Source organism: Pseudophryne corroboree, chromosome 2 (assembly GCF_028390025.1).
Source record: "Pseudophryne corroboree isolate aPseCor3 chromosome 2, aPseCor3.hap2, whole genome shotgun sequence".
Classification (NCBI taxonomy): Eukaryota; Metazoa; Chordata; class Amphibia; order Anura; family Myobatrachidae; genus Pseudophryne; species Pseudophryne corroboree.
In genome coordinates this window covers 518798537-518812454 of record NC_086445.1, presented here as the reverse complement: position 1 = coordinate 518812454, position 13918 = coordinate 518798537, and the positions used below count along the sequence as shown (strand labels likewise).

General features: G+C 48.9%; 1 protein-coding gene across 10 annotated transcripts in view; it reads left to right on the top strand.

Moving 5' to 3' along the window:
* The window catches only part of SRRM1 (serine and arginine repetitive matrix 1), a 256992-nt gene that overhangs the window by 176419 nt on the left and 66655 nt on the right, over positions 1 to 13918 (top strand). For 9 of the 10 annotated variants that reach the window (XM_063954154.1, XM_063954148.1, XM_063954150.1 and 6 more), the window contains 2 exons: positions 2264 to 2734; positions 2853 to 3039. In XM_063954154.1, coding sequence (XP_063810224.1) covers positions 2264 to 2734; positions 2853 to 3039 — 658 coding nt within the window. The remainder of the gene's footprint in view (positions 1 to 2263; positions 2735 to 2852; positions 3040 to 13918) is intronic. The other variant, XM_063954149.1, reaches the window with a different exon arrangement.

Here is a 13918-nt window from a genome sequence, read left to right as displayed (position 1 = left end):
CGAGTGGACCGTAGCCGCAATTAAAACGGACTTTTCACCAGCGGCTGGGGAATCTGCTACTCCAATCTTTCTACACTGCTGCACATTCAAATTGGTACAGTACCCTTCAGCGGAGAAAAACAACCGTGTTCATCTGGATGGTTCACTGGTGACGTGACCAGCTGTACTTTCACTGCACAGAGCCGCTGCAAACCCGGCTCAGTACAGCGCCTTTGACGGAGAGGCTCTCACATCAGGTGATATACTACAAAGTGAATTTGACCATCACTGTCTATTTGCCACTTAATAATACAGCACGGTTGTACGCAAGTTCAATACTGGGATACTCTTTGCCAATGAGGTTCTTTTGTGTACAAGGAGAAGAGTGTACACTTTAACAGTGATTTATAACAGAGGCACTTTTCGTCAGTCTCCTTCTTACAAATATTTCAGCTCGTGGACGCACGGCTGATTTTCATGAAGCATCAATGCAGCCCTTAATTAGGGTTTATTAAAGGTTTTCTTATTCATATTGGTTCAGGAGATATGGCAGTCTTGTATACATTTATACATTATTAATTGTTCATTATTTTTAGGCTAGTTCATGCACTGTATTTTTATGTGGTTGATATAACAATATTTTAATAAAAAATACTTATTGGATTCATCCTGCGCTCCCATTCTTTCTTTTTTCATATTCATTTTGATCTATTGTTGGGGCAGCCCGCCCACAACTGGTGAGCAGCCGTCTGAATCCAACCAGATATAGTGTGTGTACTGTAGAGCACCAATCTTTTGTATTTATTTTTAAATTTATTAACCCATGGAGGTCTGGATTTGGAGTCACACTCCAAATTAAAGTGGAAAAACACACTACAGGCTGATCCAACTTTGATGTAATGTCCTTAAAACAAGTCAAAATCAGGCTCAGTAGTGTGTGTGGCCTCCACGTGCCTGTATGACCTCCCTGCAATGCCTGGGCATGCTCCTGATGAGGTGGCGGATGGTCTCCTGAGGGCTCTCCTCCCAGACCTGGACTAAAGCCTCCGCCAACTCCTGGACAGTCTGTGGTTGGTGGATGGAGCGAGACATGATGTCCCAGATGTGCTCAATTGGATTCAGGTCTGGGGAACGGGCGGGCCAGTCCATAGCATCAATGCCTTCGTCTTGCAGGAACTGCTGACGCACTTCAGCCACATGAGGTCTAGCGTTGTCTTGCATTAGGAGGAACCCAGGGCCAACCGCACCAGCATATGGTCTCACAAGGGGTCTGAGGATCTCATCTCGGTACCTAATGGCAGTCAGGCTACCTCTGGCGAACACATGGAGGGCTGTGCGGCCCCCCCAAAGAAATGCCACCCCACACCATTACTGACCCACTGCCAAACCGGTCATGCTGGAGGATGTTGCAGGCAGCAGAACGTTCTCCTTGGCGTCTCCAGACTCGGTCACGTCTGTCACATGTGCTCAGTGAGAACCTGCTTACATCTGTGAAGAGTGCAGGGCGACAGTGGCGTATTTGCCAATCTTGGTGTTCTCTGGCAAATGCCAAACGTCCGGCACGGTGTTGGGCTGTAAGCAACACCCCCCACCTGTGGATGTCTGGCCCTCATACCACCCTCATGGAGTCTGCTTCTGATCGTTTGAGTAGACACATGCACATTTGTGGCTTGCTGGAGGTCATTTTGCAGGGCTCTGGCAGTGCTGCTCCTGTTCCTCCTTGCACAAAGGCGAAGGTAGCGGTCCTGCTGCTGGGTTGTTGCCCTCCTACGGCCTCCTCCACATCTCCTGATGTACTGGCCTGTCTCCTGATAGCGCCTCCATGCTCTGGACACTACGCTTACAGATACAGCAAACCTTCTTGCCACAGCTCGCATTGATGTGCCATCCTGGATGAGCTGCACTACCTGATCCACTTGTGTGGGTTGTAGAGAGGTCATACAGGCACGTGGAGGCCACACACACTACTGAGCCTCATTTTGACTTGTTTTAAGGACATTACATCAAAGTTGGATCAGCCTGTAGTGTATTTTTCCACCATAATTTTGAGTGTGACTCCAAATCCAGACCTCCATGGGTTAATAAATTTTATTTCCATTGATAATTTTTGTGTGATTTTGTTGTCAGCACAATCAACTATGTAAAGAACAAAGTATTTAATAAGAATATTTCATTCATTCAGATCTAGGATGTGTTATTTTAGTGTTCCCTTTATTTTTTTGAGCAGTGTATTACTGTGTTGCAGAGAATGCTCCAGCTGCAATGTATACCTCTTATTTTGTAGGTCTCCCTCTCCTCGCAGGCAGTCACCTTCACAAAGAAGATACTCACCACCTATTCAGAGGAGGTACTCCCCCTCTCCACCACCCAAAAGGAGAACTTCTTCACCACTTGCTCAGGCACCTTCAAAGAGAAGAGTGTCACAGTCTCCTCCACCAAAGCACAGAGTGTCACATTCACCACCACCAAAACCTAAAGGATCTCCAGGTGCAAAGAGGCGTTCTCCATCACTGCCGTCTAAGCACAGAAAAGGAGCCTCCCCAAGCAGGTCAGGACGTGAAGCACGTTCCCCACCCCAACCTAAACGTTTATCCGTCTCTCCGCACCCACTGGCAGCCTGTGGGTCCGAAAGCCCATCAGCACACAGGAGAGGCCAATCTTCATCTCCTCCAAGGAGGCTGAAGTCCCCTTCCCCAAGTACACGGCCTATAAGACGAGTATCCAGGACGCCGGAACCGAAACAGCAAGTCAAAAAGTAAAAATTATTTTCATATATATGATTGCATTAAATAGAATTAACTAGTGCTCTTGCTTATCCATTCCATGTAGTAAAAGATGTCTATGTAAGCATATTCTGTTACTTTTCCTTTAAGGGCGTCTCTAAGTCCTCAGCCTAGAAGAGATTCATCTTCCAGATCTGTTTCTGGATCCCCTGACCCAGCTCCGAAAAAACAAGTTGTTTCACCCTCTAGATCTCCTTCCCACTCTGGCAACTGGTCTCCAGCTCCACCTCCTGCTAAGAAGGCAAAGAGCCTGACGCCTAGCCCATCTCCTGCTCAGGTATACAAGTGCTCAGTAAATCATCTGCAGTGATTTACTTGGTGTATTTGTCTGTTCTAATACAAATATAATGTATTTAGTTGTGCTTTTTGCTTTCACTTTCCGTAATGTTGCACACCCTGTGAATTTTTCCTGCTTAGATCGTACTGTAACTTTAAATTTCAACTGTATTGTCAAAGCTAAGCTAGTTTTCTCTTGCGTCCTAGAGGATGCTGGGGTCCACATTAGTACCATGGGGTATAGACTGGTCCACCAGGAGCCATTGGCACTTTAAGAGTTTGAGCGTGTGGGCTGGCTCCTCCCTCTGCCCCTCCTACCAGACTCAATTTAGAAATGTGCCCGGAGGAGCCGGTCACAGCTAGGGGAGCTCTCCAGAGTTTCTTTAGTAAAAGTTTTCTCCTTCATCCACTAGGGGCCACTGGAGCGTAGTTACAATGGGGAAATAGTAGGCAGTAATTGGGAGCTGGCACTTTAAAATTCTAACACTGTGGCTAGCTCCTCCCCTACTATCTCCCCTCCAAGCCAGTCTTAGTTAGTGCCCGAGGGAGCTGGTTCACTTGGGTGTTAGCTGAAGAATTTCTTTTTCATCCACTATGGACGGTTTCCGTAGGAACAGGGCACTGAATATTTAAATTTAGAACACTCCACCCCTCCATATCCCCGAGTACCTCAGTGTTTTTTCTGTGCTCGAAGTAGCAACAGGTCGTTTGTGGCTGGGTCCACAATTCTTTTGAATAATTTTTGTTTTAAGCTTTTAATTTTTTTTTTCACATCCCTTTCCCCCTTCCAAAAGGCAGGGTCTGGGATAGTGCAAGCTGCTGATAGCAGCAGTGGCGTGTCGGTCCTCACTGAATGAGCTCCCTCACAGCCACACACAGATCCTCCTGCTCAGGCTGGCCGGCGCTTGTACAGAAGCCCCGTCGGAGCCTCATCACAAGCTGCAGGAGTGAAGGTATGTGTACGGGGCGGTCAGCTCCCGCGGCCGCCCCGAGGTGTGGGGACATTGTTACTGCGCCGGGATCCCTCTGCAGACGCCCGCCGCCGGCTCCGGCCGCCTCCGCTGCTCCGGCCGCTCACGCTGCTCCGGCCCCCACCGCTGTACTCCCGGCCCGGCTCATGCTGCTCACAGCGCACGATACCCGGCTCCCGCTGCTCACAGCGCACGATACCCGGCTCCCGCTGTTCACAGCGCTTCACGATCCCCGCTCTCTGTCTCTCGGTCACTGGGGAGAGGATGTGGCACCACACGCTGCGCTGCCCGCCGCTCTGCATCTGAAAGCAGGCAGGGGGGAGAGGGGGCATTACCTCATAACAGGGGGCAATAGTAGGGGGCAATACAGTAAGATAACCCTGCAGCAGCAACAGCAGATGCTAGGCTGCAGGGGTATTTACACAGGATTTCATAGTAACTGCATGTGAGAGCATAGGCAGCCGTTTTAACCATGCTTCCTGTGTCATCCTCTGTGATTCCAGAACGTTCCAGTACTACATCTCTACTCCACCGGAGGCGCAGGGGTGTTAGTGGGAATTTGGGATCACATTTCATAGTACTGGCCACGTGTACTGCACTTGGCCAGATAGATATATATATATATATATATATATATATATATATATATATATATATAGAGAGAGAGAGACACCTTAGTACTATTTTGAGTCGTGCAAGTGTCTGTTTTTTGTGTATTGTATTGTCTGTCGCCATAATGAGTAAGGTACCAGCAAAAACTAAAAAGCATAATTGCAAAGTCTGTAGCAGTGTGTTACCGGATGGATCTACCACATGTACAGTATGTTTTGTGGATTCGGTTCAGAATATAATTTCTGCTCCGGTTTTACAGCCAATTTCCTCCCCGAACCCTCCATGGGAAATGCTAGGCAATGTACTGGCTGGGTTGCAATCAGAATTGACCGCCGCTCGACAGGAGCGGGAAACGGCAAGATCTGAGTCTAGGCTGCGACCGCCAGAACTACCGAGGCCTCTCAGCCTTGCGAAAGGTCCAAATCCATTTTGGGTAGACGGGATAATTTTCATATGTCTTATGATTTACCAGTTTCTGCTATGTTGCATTCTGGCGATTCCATGCCAGACCTCACGGCACAAGATGAGGGTGAGGAGGGCGAAGTGGAGTCAGACAGTGAGGATTTTAACAGCTCAGGCATTGATAATCTCATCATAGCGGTGCGTCAGTCTCTGAAGTTTACAGAAACTGAGGAGCCTCTCACAAATGATCAGGTCGTCTTTGGTAAACGACAAAACTCCCATAAGTTTTCCTGTGTCGGAGTCTCTTCATAAGATGTTAATAGAAACACGACAGGCTCCAGATAAACGGTTTGCTATACCTCGCAGATTTAAGTCTAGTTACCCGTTTCCAGACTCTGTGACATGTACATGGGAGAATCCACCAATAGTTGATTCGTCAGTGTCGAAGCTTACAAAGAAATTAACCATACCAGTGCCAGCGGCTACTACGCTTAAAGACCCTTCAGATCGCAAAATAGAAACTATGCTAAAGTCCATGTATGTAGCAGCAGGAGTGCTGCTGAGACCTGGCTTGGTTGGTATCTGGGTCACTAAGGCGCTCATAGTATGGATAACAGAACTTAAGTCTGCCTTACATGACGAACACCTTATACTTCTTGCAGATCAAATGTGTGAGGCTGCAGAGTATCTCTGTACAGCTTCTACTGACATCTGTCAGCTCACTTATCGTATTTCATCGTCGCTAGTTACGGCACGGCGAGCACTCTGGCTGCGTGCTTGGCAAGCGGAGGCAGAGGTCAAACGAGGTATAGAGGCGTTACCTTACGATGGCAAGAAGTTGTTTGGTCCTGAATTGGACGCATGGATTGCTGAGGCTACGGGAGGAAAGTCGGTTTTCTTACCATTGCCTCCACCGGTACCAAGAAGGAGGTACTCTGGACCTACGTTCAAATCCTTTAGACCTCAGTCCTTTCGAGGACGTGGCAGAGGAACAGCCACGCCTGGTAGACGTGGACGTGGTTTCCAACAAACCAACACAAGTCGTCAGGACGCTAAGGTTACCGACAAGCCAGTGGCATGACGGGCTACCAGCCCATCTCGGTTCTCCGATTGTGGGAGCACGCCTTCAGACGTTCCAGTTGGCGTGGTTCCAGACATCCGCGGATGGGTGGATCCGCAATTTAGTGTTAAAAGGTTACAAAATAGAGTTCGACTGTCTTCCGCCACTGCGGTTTTTCAAGACAGGATTGCCTCTGTCGGACGACAAGAGGGCGGTTCTGCAAATTGCCATTCAGTCCCTACTGGATTCAGCAGTTTTGATTCCGGTCCCTGTACATCAACAGGGTCAGGGTTATTATTCCAGTCTGTTTGTGGTACCGAAGCCGGATGGCTCAGTCAGACCAATATTGAACTTAAAGGGTCTCAATCGGTACGTAACTTACTACAGATTCAAGATGGAATCTCTGCGTTCCGTGATTGCGGGTTTAGAGCCAAAGTAATTTATGATTGCGCTAGATCTCAAGGATGCGTACTTACACATTCCAATTTGGCAGCCTCATCAGAGATTCTTGCGGTTTGCAATACGCCAAAACCATTACCAGTTTCAGGCTCTACCGTTTGGCCTGTCGTCAGCGCCTCGGGTATTCACCAAAGTGATGTCTGTGATGATAGCTCATCTCAGATCCCTGGGAGTGACAATATTTCCGTATTTAGACGATCTGCTCATCAAAGCCTCGTCTCAACAGATGCTTCTCCAACATGCGCTGCTAACGTACAATGTACTGGTTCACCACGGTTGGATTGTCAACTTCAAGAAATCACATCTAATTCCGTCTCAACGCTTTCAATTCCTAGGTATGATTCTCGATACGGTCAATCAAAGAATTTACCTACCACAACAGAAAGTACAGATTCTACGCCATCTAGTACAATTAGTACTCAAGCCACGCACAGTGTCGGTACATTTGTGCATTCGCCTCTTAGGCACAATGGTGGCAGCTTACGAAGCGCTTCAGTTCGGAAGATTTCACTCGCATCCATTTCAACTGAATGTGCTCGCACAGTGGTCGGGCTCGCATCTGCAGATTCACCACAGGGTGAAGTTGTCGCCAAGGGCAAGGGTGTCTCTGCTCTGGTGGCTCAAGGAACACCATTTAACCGCAGGGAGACTGTTCGGCGGTTGGAATTGGATAATTCTAACGACGGACGCCAGTCTCAGAGGTTGGGGAGCTGTAGTTCAAAATTGTCAGCTCCAGGGTCTCTGGGCGGATCACGAAAGATTGCTGTCTATAAATGTCCTGGAGCTCCGCGCAATTTACAATGCGCTACGACAAGCAGTACACATGCTTCGGTCTCAGACTGTCCAGGTGCAGTCAGACAATGCGACGGCGGTCGCATACATCAACAAACAAGGAGGAACGAGAAGCCGCATGGCAATGCGGGAAGTAGCTCGAATCCTCAATTGGGCGGAATACCATCAGGTCGCAGTGTTCATTCCGGGAGTGGACAACTGGGAAGCGGATTATCTCAGTCGTCGGGATTTTCATCCAGGAGAATGGGCATTAAATCCAGAAGTGTTTCACATGTTGGTTCAGCGGTGGGGTTACCCTCAGGTGGACCTGATGGCGTCTCGACACAATCACAAAACGCTCCAGTATGTGTCCAGAACGAGAGATCCAAAGGCGGTGGCGGTGGATGCTCTCACCATCACGTGGCCGTACAGCCTTGTGTATCTGTTTCCACCGTTTCAGTTGCTCCCTCTGGTGCTAAAACGGATCAAAAGAGAGTCTGTCACAGTCATACTAGTGGCGCCTCATTGGCCTCGGAGAGCTTGGTTCTCGGATCTCCGCGGACTACTCGCAGACGAACCTTGGCCCCTCCCTCTACGTCCGGACTTGTTACAACAGGGTCCGTTCCTTTACCCCGATTTAGCGCGGCTGCGTTTGACGGGGTGGCTGTTGAGACAGCCCTCTTAAGAAGAGAGGGCATTCCAATCGGTTATACCAACAATGTTACGAGCTAGGAAGCCAGTTACGGCAGCTCATTATTACAGAATTTGGCGTGCCTATATAGGTTGGTGTGAAACTCGTAAGTTTCCGACATCTTTCAAGTTATCCCGTCTTCTGTTATTTCTACAGACGGGGTTGGATGGAGGACTGCGTTTATCTAAACTAAAGGTGCAGGTATCTGCGTTGTCAATTTATTTTCAAAGACGATTGGCTCTATTGCCGTCGGTACACACTTTTCTGCAGGGTGTCCTCAGAGTACAGCCTCCATTCATTCCACCTACAGCGCCATGGGACTTGAATCTGGTTTTAGATTTCTTACAGTCTTCATATTTTGAACCCTTACAGCAAGTGGATATTAAGTTTCTCACTTGGAAAACGATTTTTCTTCTAGCCTTAGCTTCGGCAAGGCGTGTTTCAGATTTGGGTGCCTTGTCATGCAAGCCACCGTATTTGGTGTTTCATGATGACAGAGCGGAACTTCGGACGAATCCCGCTTTCTTACCAAAGGTAGTGTCATCTTTTCACATCAATCAACCAATAGTAGTTCCTGTGTTGACATCACATTCGGGAACTCTGGATGTAGTATGCGCTTTACGCGTTTATGTATCCCGAACGTCTACAGTTCGTAAGACGGATACGTTGTTTGTTCTCTATGATGCTGCCAAGCTGGGTTGGCCAGCGTCTAAGCAGACCTTATCCAGATGGATAAAACTGACCATACGTCAGGCTTACCTTCATGCTAGGTTACAGCCGCCTACATCAGTAACAGCTCATTCCACACGTTCTGTGGGAACTTCATGGGCAGCTGGTCGTGGAGCTTCAGCGTTTCAGCGACGCAGCTTTGCCGTGCGGCTACATGGTCTTCAGTGCACACGTTTGTGCGCTTTTACAAGTTTGATACGTTTGCGGCATCAGCATCTAGCTTTGGCCGCCTAGTGTTACAGGTGTCAAACAGCTCTCCCGCCCACGAGGGAAGCTTTGGTACGTCCCAAGAGTACTCCAGTGACCCCTAGTGGATGAAAAAGAAAATAGGATTTTGGTACTTACCAGGTAAATCCTTTTCTTTGAATCCATAGGGGGCACTGGACGCCCACCCAGAGCAGTTTTACCTGGTTTGTGGTAAGTTCAGGGGATCTTATGGTAAAACACACTCACCGACTGGTTCAATTTATCAAGTGCTGGTTATTGTATCAACTGTTTAGTTGTCAGTAACGTTATGTGTCAACTTCGTTGTTGTCCGTTATGTTATATGTAATACTCCATTGTCAACCTCTCTATAGTTCCTGTTCGGCTCAGTAAAAAACACTGAGGTACTCGGGGATATGGAGGGGTGGAGTGTTCTAAATTTAAATATTCAGTGCCCTGTTCCTACGGAAACCGTCCATATCCCAAGAGTACTCCAGTGCCCCCTATGGATTCAAAGAAAAGGATTTACCTGGTAAGTACCAAAATCCTATTTCTCTAACGTCCTAAGTGGATGCTGGGGACTCCGTCAGGACCATGGGGAATAGCGGCTCCGCAGGAGACAGGGCACAAAAATAAAGCTTTAGGATTAGGTGGTGTGTACTGGCTCCTCCCCCTATGACCCTCCTCCAAGCCCCAGTTAGGTTTTTGTGCCCGTCCGAGCAGGGTGCAATCTAGGTGGCTCTCCTAAAGAGCTGCTTAGAAAAAGTTTTTAGGTTTTTTATTTTCAGTGAGTCCTGCTGGCAACAGGCTCACTGCATCGAGGGACTTAGGGGAGAGAATTTCAACTCACTTGCGTGCAGGATGGATTGGATTCTTAGGCTACTGGACACCATTAGCTCCAGAGGGAGTCGGAACACAGGTCTCACCCTGGGGTTCGTCCCGGAGCCGCGCCGCCGACCCCCCTTACAGATGCTGAAGATTGAAGGTCCGGAAACAGGCGGCAGAAGGCTCTTCAGTCTTCATGAAGGTAGCGCACAGCACTGCAGCTGTGCGCCATTGTTGTCACACACTTCACACCAAGCGGTCACGGAGGGTGCAGGGCGCTGCTGGGGGCGCCCTGGGCAGCAATATTTAATACCTTTATGGCAAAAGAATACATCACATATAGCCATTGAGGCTATATGTATGTATTTAACCCATGCCAGATATCTAAAACTCCGGGAGAAAAGCCCGCCGAAATAGGGGGCGGGGCTTATTCTCCTCAGCACACAGCGCCATTTTCCTGCTCAGCTCCGCTGTGAGGAAGGCTCCCAGGACTCTCCCCTGCACTGCACTACAGAAACAGGGTAAAACAGAGAGGGGGGGCATTTTTTGGCGATATTTTGATATATTTAAGCTGCTATAAGGAACAACACTTATATAAGGTTGTTCCCATATATATTATAGCGCTTGGGTGTGTGCTGGCAAACTCTCCCTCTGTCTCCCCAAAGGGCTAGTGGGGTCCTGTCTTCGATAAGAGCATTCCCTGTGTGTCTGCTGTGTGTCGGTACGTGTGTGTCGACATGTATGAGGACGATGTTGGTGTGGAGGCAGAGCAATTGCCGATAATGGTGATGTCACCCCCCAGGGAGTCGACACCGGAATGGATGGCTTTGTTTATGGAATTACGTGATAATGTCAGCACATTACAAAAATCAGTTGACGACATGAGACGGCCGGCAAACCAGTTAGTACCTGCCCAGGCGTCTCAGACACCGTCAGGGGCTGTAAAGCGCCCTTTACCTCAGTCGGTCGACACAGACCCAGACACAGACACTGAATCTAGTGTCGACAGTGATGAAACAAACGTATTTTCAAGTAGGGCCACACGTTATATGATCACGGCAATGAAGGAGGCTTTGCATATCTCTGATACTGCAAGTACCACAAAAAGGGGTATTATGTGGGGGGTGAAAAAACTACCTGTAGTTTTTCCTGAATCAGAGGAATTAAATGATGTATGTGATGAAGCGTGGGTTAACCCAGATAGAAAAGTGCTAATTTCAAAAAAGTTATTAGCATTATACCCTTTCCCGCCAGAGGTTAGGGCGCGCTGGGAAACACCCCCTAGGGTGGATAAGGCGCTCACACGCTTATCAAAACAAGTGGCGTTACCGTCTCCTGATACGGCCGCCCTCAGGGATCCAGCTGATAGGAGACTGGAAACTACCCTAAAAAGTATATACACACATACTGGTGTTATACTGCGACCAGCCATCGCCTCAGCCTGGATGTGCAGTGCTGGGGTCGTCTGGTTGGATTCCCTGACTGAAAATATTGATACCCTGGATAGGGACAGTATTTTATTGACTATAGAGCAATTAAAGGATGCTTTCCTTTATATGCGAGATGCTCAGAGAGATATTTGCACTCTGGCATCGAGAGTAAATGCGATGTCCATATCTGCCAGAAGGAGTTTATGGACGCGACAGTGGTCAGGTGATGCGGATTCCAAACGACATATGGAAGTATTGCCGTATAAAGGGGAGGAATTATTTGGCGTCGGTCTATCGGATCTGGTGGCCACGGCAACTGCCGGAAAATCCACCTTTTTAGCTCAGACCCCCTCCCAACAGAAAAAGACACCATCTTTTCAGCCGCAGTCCTTTCGGTCCTATAAGAACAAGCGGACAAAAGGACAGTCATATCTGCCTCGGGGCAGAGGAAGGGGTAAGAGAGGGCAGCAAGCAGCCCCTGCCCAGGAACAGAAGCCCTCTCAGGGTTCTGCAAAGCCCTCAGCATGACGCTGGGGCCTTACAAGCGGACTCAGGAGCGGTGGGGGGTCGACTCAAGAATTTTAGCGCACAGTGGGCTTGCTCACAGGTGGACCCCTGGATCCTGCAGGTAGTATCTCAGGGTTACAGGTTGGAATTCGAGAAGTCTCCCCCTCGCAGGTTCCTAAAGTCTGCTTTGCCAACGTCTCCCTCAGACAGGGCGACGGTATTGGAAGCCGTTCACAAGCTGTTTTCTCAGCAGGTGATAGTCAAGGTACCCCTCCTACAACAGGGAAAGGGGTATTACTCCACGCTATTTGTGGTACCGAAGCCGGACGGCTCGGTAAGACCTATTCTAAATCTGAAATCTTTGAACCTGTACATACAAAAATTCAAGTTCAAGATGGAGTCACTCAGAGCAGTGATAGCGAATCTGGAAGAAGGGGACTTTATGGTGTCCCTGGACATAAAGGATGCTTACCTGCATGTCCCAATTTGCCCTTCACATCAAGGGTACCTCAGGTTCGTGGTGCAAAACTGTCATTATCAGTTTCAGACGCTGCCGTTTGGATTGTCCACGGCACCTCGGGTCTTTACCAAGGTAATGGCCGAAATGATGATTCTTCTGCGAAGAAGAGGCGTATTAATTATCCCTTACTTGGACGATCTCCTGATAAGGGCAAGGTCCAGAGAACAGCTGGAGGACGGAGTAGCACTAACCCGACTAGTGCTGCAACAACACGGGTGGATTCTGAATTTTCCAAAATCTCAGTTGACCCCGACGACACGTCTGCTGTTCCTGGGAATGATTCTGGACACGGTTCAGAAAAAGGTGTTTCTTCCGGAGGAGAAAGCCAGGGAGTTATCCGAACTTGTCAGGAACCTCCTAAAACCAGGGAAAGTGTCTGTGCATCAATGCACAAGAGTCCTGGGAAAGATGGTGGCTTCTTACGAAGCGATTCCATTCGGCAGATTCCACGCACGAACTTTTCAGTGGGATCTGCTGGACAAATGGTCCGGATCACATCTGCAGATGCATCAGCGGATAACCTTATCGCCACGGACAAGGGTGTCTCTTCTGTGGTGGTTGCAGAGTGCTCATCTGTTAGAGGGCCGCAGATTCGGCATACAGGACTGGGTCCTGGTGACCACGGATGCCAGTCTGAGAGGCTGGGGAGCGGTCACACAGGGAAGAAACTTCCAGGGAGTATGGTCAAGCCTGGAGATGTCTCTTCACATAAATATACTGGAGCTAAGAGCGATTTACAATGCTCTAAGTCTGGCAAAACCCCTGCTTCAGGGTCAGCCGATGTTGTCCTGTCGGACAACATCACGGCAGTCGCCCACGTAAACAGACAGGGCGGCACAAGAAGCAGGACAGCAATGGCAGAAGCTGCAAGGATTCTTCGCTGGGCGGAAGATCATGTGATAGCACTGTCAGCAGTATTCATTCCGGGAGTGGACAACTGGGAAGCAGACTTCCTCAGCAGACACGATCTACACCCGGGAGAGTGGGGACTTCATCCAGAAGTCTTCCACATGATTGTGAACCGTTGGGAAAATCCAATGGTGGATATGATGGCGTCCCGCCTCAACAAGAAACTGGACCGGTATTGCGCCAGGTCAAGAGACCCTCAGGCAATAGCTGTGGACGCTCTGGTAACACCGTGGGTGTTCGAGTCAGTGTATGTGTTCCCTCCTCTGCCTCTCATACCAAAAGTACTGAGAATTATACGGCAAAAGGGAGTAAGAACGATACTAGTGGCTCCGGATTGGCCAAGAAGAACTTGGTACCCGGAACTTCAAGAGATGCTCACGGAGGATCCGTGGCCTCTACCTCTAAGACGGGACCTGCTTCAGCAGGGACCGTGTCTATTCCAAGACTTACCGCGGCTGCGTTTGATGGCATGGCGGTTGAACGCCGAATTCTAAGGGAAAAAGGCATTCCGGAAGAGGTCATTCCTACACTGGTAAAAGCCAGGAAGGAGGTGACTGCACAACATTATCACCGCATTTGGAGGAAATATGTTGCGTGGTGTGAGGCCAGGAAGGCCCCCACGGAGGAATTTCATCTGGGTCGATTCCTACATTTCCTGCAAACAGGATTGTCTATGGGCCTCAAATTGGGGTCCATTAAGGTTCAAATTTCGGCCCTGTCGATTTTCTTCCAGAAAGAATTGGCTTCAGTTCCTGAAGTCCAGACTTTTGTAAAAGGAGTACTACATATA